At 40.1% G+C, this 5,792-nt stretch overlaps 1 protein-coding gene across 1 annotated transcript in view; it reads left to right on the top strand.

The window, feature by feature from the left end:
• The window catches only part of TRIM14 (tripartite motif containing 14), a 55,150-nt gene extending 51,795 nt beyond the window's left edge, over positions 1-3,355 (top strand). Inside the window, exon 6 of the mRNA XM_018552420.1 lies at positions 2,773-3,355. Coding sequence (XP_018407922.1) covers positions 2,773-3,308 — 536 coding nt within the window. The 3' untranslated portion in view covers positions 3,309-3,355. The remainder of the gene's footprint in view (positions 1-2,772) is intronic.
• The last annotated feature ends 2,437 nt before the right edge of the window (positions 3,356-5,792 follow it).

The following is a 5,792-nucleotide window of genomic DNA, read 5'->3' as shown; positions in this document are numbered from 1 at the left end:
GCCTTGGGTGGGGGGGGGGGGGTCTCTTCCTCAGCTTCCTCCTCTGAGATGTGTCCTTCCTCCCATAGGTCTTGTAAGTCCCTAAGTGCTCTGTAGTCTCTTCTAGAGAAGTCATTCCAGTCCCTAAGTAGGCCTCCCAGTGGTAAATCTGCTTTGTCATGTATTTGTTTAAGTAACAACTTACGTGCAAAGAGATTAACATCTTTAACAATCCCAAATCTGTCTGGTGGTGCCTCCGGACAGAAGGTTAATCCTTTGGAAATCAGATTCAGTTGTGTTTCAGTGAACGTATATGGGCTTAGATTAATAACCTGTAAACTATTTATTGAGGGCGTTTGAGAAGATATTGGTCTAGGATGGTCTTTTTTGTGTTTGTCATGTTTGGTTGAGTTCCCTGTACTGATTTTTCTTTTCTCTCTCCTGAGTGGGACGTCCCTTCCCTCGGGGCCGATGGGAGTCCCATCTCCCCTAAAAAAGGTTCATCCCGTTTACTTTTTTGTTGATGAGTCAATTTACATCTTGTGTCAGGCTCTGAATTATCAGAGAACTGCATGTGTCTTCCCTGTCTAACTCGGGTGTCTCTCCAGGCCATCCCCCCCCTATGCATCCTTTTTTGGGACCGTGCGTTATATTTCAACTGGCGGGACAATACATTTTCCTCAGAGGAGGATGGACAAGATTCGGTTCCCTCTGATTGGGCGTCCTCACCCTCTCCCCTATAGTTCTTATACGAATCCACTTTATTGGTAGTTTTATTCCTACTCCAACTCCTGTTTTTGTCCCCATTTGTAGGCCAAACCCACCGCATAGGCATTTCTATCCCTTTCAAATTTGGAATCCTTGACACTGACTAAATTTTCAAGTCCATATTGTGTCTGAACGTCTCGAAGTCAGTGCTCAAGGATTTCAGATTTTCATCAGCCGTTTTTAATTCCCCTGTATAGTGGTCGATTAACATGGTTAACATGTTGCGGCTACAGATGTTAAAATTATACTCCCACTGTTTTTTAAAATCCTCAGATACATTTTTAATATTCGGGAAAATCTGCGGTCTCAACCCCTGAGGGCAAATCTCACACTCCACATATCTTTCCAAATATATTTTATTCCAGTATAATCTGGATTTCTGCTCGTAAGCCTTTTTTAGTTTAAATTTAAAATCCCTAAAACTACGTTCACTGATTTTTTTATCATGATCTTCCCCTATATCCTTCTTGACCTTCATGATCATTGTTTCCCATTCAAACATAATGCTTAAATTTGATGCGTACTCCTTAAGTTTAAAGGACTCAAGTCCCTTTAGTTTTCCATTTTGCATGATTACCAAGTTTTCCACAGGTTTTTGTTAAAAGGGGGAATTTAGATGATTTTCATCACATTGGCCTGGTGTGAGATCCGTGAATGCATTCTGAAAAATCACACTATTATTTTTCAGGGCTAATTTTATTCCAACAGGAGAAGCTAGAGCGAGTGCTAACTTTGATTCAGGTATTAATGAACTGAGAATGTTTATAAAGACTAGAGAAAAGTTTTATGTAAAAGTGTAACTTCTCAGATGTCTGCATTCATATTCTTATCTGCTCTTGAGAAAGATAATTGGATTTTTTTTTCTCCAATTGGTTCTATACATCTGATTATGAAAAGGGAATATACCGATGTGTTAACCGGAATCTGGAGCAATCATGCAAATTACCCCTCAGGATCCCTCCAAGTTTATCAGTCCAGTACACGCTTGAAACAGCACCCGAAACGTATTGGCTTTGTATGATACAAAAGTGAAGAAAATTAAAGTGACACTGAACTCAGGAGTTAAATCTTAAAAATACATTCAAATACCTTTAACTATTAACAAAACTGTATCTTATTTGTGTATCACTTCTGGAGGGTGGCTACGTTTGTTCCTCATGGTCCCTGTGTGTGTTGTAAGGTAATCACCACTCCAAGCTCACTCCCATGATGCACTACAATCTCAATAAAAATTAGTAAACTAAACGTGGTATTGTAGTCTATCCCAGGAGTGAGCTGGAGCGGTGGATACATTACAACACACACAGGGACCATGGGGAACAAAAGTAGCCACCCTCCGGAAGAAGGATAGTGTCAGCACCAATTCAGAGATGGTTTGAGGATCTACAGCTGAGTGATACACAAATAAGATACAGTTTTGTTAATAGTTAGGGTACATAGATGTATTTTTAAGATTGAAGACCTGAATTTAGTGTAATTTTAAAGTTTTCACATTCTGCTTTTGGTGCTATCCTCCTTGCACATCCAGTCCCTACTCAAGCAAAGAGCTGATCCGCAAACCAAACACCATTCCTGGGGGGGGTTTGCTTAAGGAAAGTGATTCCATCCACACTGCCTAAGCTATGAGTGAAAACACCTACTGCTTAATGGATCCAGCGCCCAACACCTTTCTTCTAATGTAGTTCATGTAGTTCTCTGAGCCACTGATCTAGTAGAAGCATGCAGATCAGAAGTTCTGTCATTGGTGTGACTTCATTTGCTCCATGCGTCATCCAGGTTGGTAGCTTATTATGGGTTGAACTCAGAGAATTAGTATTACAGGCAGGCAACTAGCAATTGTATGAGAAAGCTCAGCAATGGCAACCTCCAGGTTTTCTTTAATGTTTTTCTCGTGTGTGTTTCTCATGTGGCCACAAGGTAGCAGCAAAGCATTACCCTATCTCTGTCTCAGCCACAACCACTGCTGTAATACTGGTACTATGTACATGAAACACTTATCATTTATTTTACATATTTATTTTTTAGATGCCAGATGTCCAACATTAGATCCTAATACAATGCATCCTAAGCTGAGACTCTCTGAAGACCTCCTTACCGTAAACGGTGCCTGGTTTGGGAAATTTAACTCCAGCCACCCTCCAAGGTTTGATAAACTCATGCAGATACTAAGCAGAGACTCTTACTTTTCTGGCACTCACTACTGGGAGGTAGATGTCCTTCAAGCAGTACAAGGATGGTGGATAGGCATCACTTACCCATCGATCCAGAGGAAAGGAGACTCTGAGTTGAGTCGCCTCGGGTGGACCAGTGGATCATGGTGCATTAAAAGATTTGATTGTGAGTACTGGGCGTTCCACAAAGGAGAAAGGAAAGCAATTCATCTTAACACCCCCCCAGAGAAAATTGGTGTTTTCCTAGACTATGAATCTGGAGTTCTCTCTTTCTTTGATGTTAGAGCAGGAATGAGGCACTTGCATACTTTTCGCTGCCGATTTACTGAACCTCTCTATCCTGCTCTACGGTTATGGGATGGATCAATCACAATCTGTAGGCTGACTTAACATTCCATACTCATTGTGGCCCTCTGTGTCGAATAATAATTTGATAGCTCAGAGCAAGTTTGTTGTTTTTGCTACCGATATTACAGGAATCTGCCAGTCTACAGTAGAATATGTTTAAAGCATTTCTTAACTTTATTGCCTCTGCCAAAGTATATAATCAAAGGGATAACTCATATGTATAAATACATAATAAATATACAGGGCTACACTATGGAGGATCGCTTTATTTTATTTTGAGAGTCATCCAGCCCTGCATTGGAAGAGTGCATGAGAATATGAGGAAACCAACAGAGGAGGCAGAGTCCCGGGGAAAGCCGATGGTTGCATAAGAGCTCTCTATGACCTTTGGTGTATAAACCTAGACCCATCTTAAAAGGCGAGGGTACACCTGAAGAGCACTGAGGTGGAAGAGTTTATCTAAATATGATCTGCACTGGATATCTTTCACCGTTTTGGGACTATTTGATTGCAGAAAAGTTGATGAAGACTGTTTATAATTGCACAGGATATTATTCACTAGTGTGGGATTATGTGTTCACTAAACAGCTGGCAAAGATTTGGTGCACTTAGCAAAAAATTACAAGTGCCTGTTACCCACATAAACCATATTTTTTTGTAATTTTATGCATAATATGATGCACATTAAAGGAGAGTTATGAGGCGAGTGATTTTCACTCAGCCTCATAATCTGAGCCGACCTGTGACAATGAAACTGTCACAGGTCGGATCAGTAGATCGGGAAGTGAGCGAACACATACCGTCATTTGCTCACTTCTCGATCTATCCGTTCAGAGAGCCGTGACTGTCACTCACGGCTCCCAGCAGGGATTCCCCCCCCCACCACTCCACTGTCTGATCCTCCAGCACTGACTGGCAGGACGGACGGGGGAGGGGCGGGTACAGCTGGCTCTGCCTCTAGATAGGCAGAACCAGCTGTCACTCACGCAGCTGGGTGGATCCAGACAGCATTGTCAGGATCCGTCCCGGCTGCGGCGTCTCAGTATACTGCGAGTTGTAGCTCGCGGTATACTGAGCTTAGGGTGACGGGAGGACGCTAGTTTGTGTCCTTCCGTTACTCTAAGGAGAACTATGGGGAAAAGCCTTGACCCCATAGTTCTCCTTTTAAGCTTGTGTTTTGATCATAATTCTTGATGTGTTTCCAGTGTTTTACATACTTTATTGATTTGATTGCTGCACATAATTTATATTGATTTTTTGATTGTGTTGGTGGTTGCACATTTGTGTGAGCCACTGGAAATTAGTCATTTTTGGGATTATCACACTACCATGATCATTATTTTTTCTTAAGAGTAGTGCAGGAATTGTACAATTTTTTTTCATATGTATAGTTACATTCGTATTTTAAATGAATTATAGTTCTTTATAAGCTTAAATACAAAATTTAAGATCTGCCTACCATTATGTGATAAAGACTTTGTGCGTTTACAAATAAAATGTACTCCAATTATGTAAAAATGTTGCAAATTATATTTTTCATTACAATTTAGTACTATCTATTCAAAGTGAATATTAGAAGCTACTTAATAATGTCTTTATAGTTATTTGTTAAGCAGTCTTATGTTGTTATGTATTATGAAGACTCCAATTAGAGATGCTTGCACTTGTGGCTCCATAGAGAATAAACAAAGCTTCATCTGCATATCTGTTTATTCACCACATTTACAATAACAACCCAGTTTTTTATCAAGCTAGCTTTTCATAGCTTTATGTAAAAAAATAGAATGCAGATGATTTTCATCGTATTGGCCTGTTGTGAGACTTGTGACCTTTCTAAATGTATTCCAACAGGAAAAGCTAAAGTAAGTGGTAACTTTGTTTGAGGTATTAATGAACTGCTTATAATGACTACTAGAGCAAAACGTTTTGTAAAATTGTAACCTGTCGGGTGTCTCTAATCATATTCAGATCTGTTCCTCTTGAGAAGGATAATTGGAATCTTTTGCTTGTGGTTCTGTACATCTGATCATGGAGAGGAAATATCAATTTGTTTATAAATAAAGTACATTTAAATAAAATTAAAAATATTTAAATGTTTTTTAAGGAGCAGAGAAACTGTCCCATTTCAATGCCATTACAATGCTGGCTCAGCATATGTGGAATTCATTTTAATACACTGAATAATCAAATGTATCATTAGCCTTATTTTTGGATAGAATGGGTAAGGGTTAGAACCTCTTTTACTGCTGTGTACCCAGATTCACTGGGAGATTGATTCTCTCTATATGCCACGGTGACTACTGTTACTGGGAAAATCCATAATTTTACCACTCACACAGGTTATGGGGGAATAATTCAATCGGGTCACCTGTTCCAGAGAAAACTGTCAAAAGCTGACCATACACTAATATGAAACATAGGGGTCTATTCACAAAGCTGCCGAAGGATCTGGCCGTAGCTTCGGCCGATCCTTCGGCTAGCTTCGGCACCAGGACCCCTTCGGTTCAGGAGAACCGAGGGGGTGCT

The sequence above is a fragment of the Nanorana parkeri genome, unplaced genomic scaffold (assembly GCF_000935625.1).
Source record: "Nanorana parkeri isolate BGI_ZX_2015 unplaced genomic scaffold, ASM93562v1 scaffold88, whole genome shotgun sequence".
NCBI lineage: Eukaryota > Metazoa > Chordata > Amphibia > Anura > Dicroglossidae > Nanorana > Nanorana parkeri.
The sequence above is the reverse complement of the archived record's forward strand: the minus strand, read 5'-3'. Positions and strand labels throughout refer to the sequence as shown.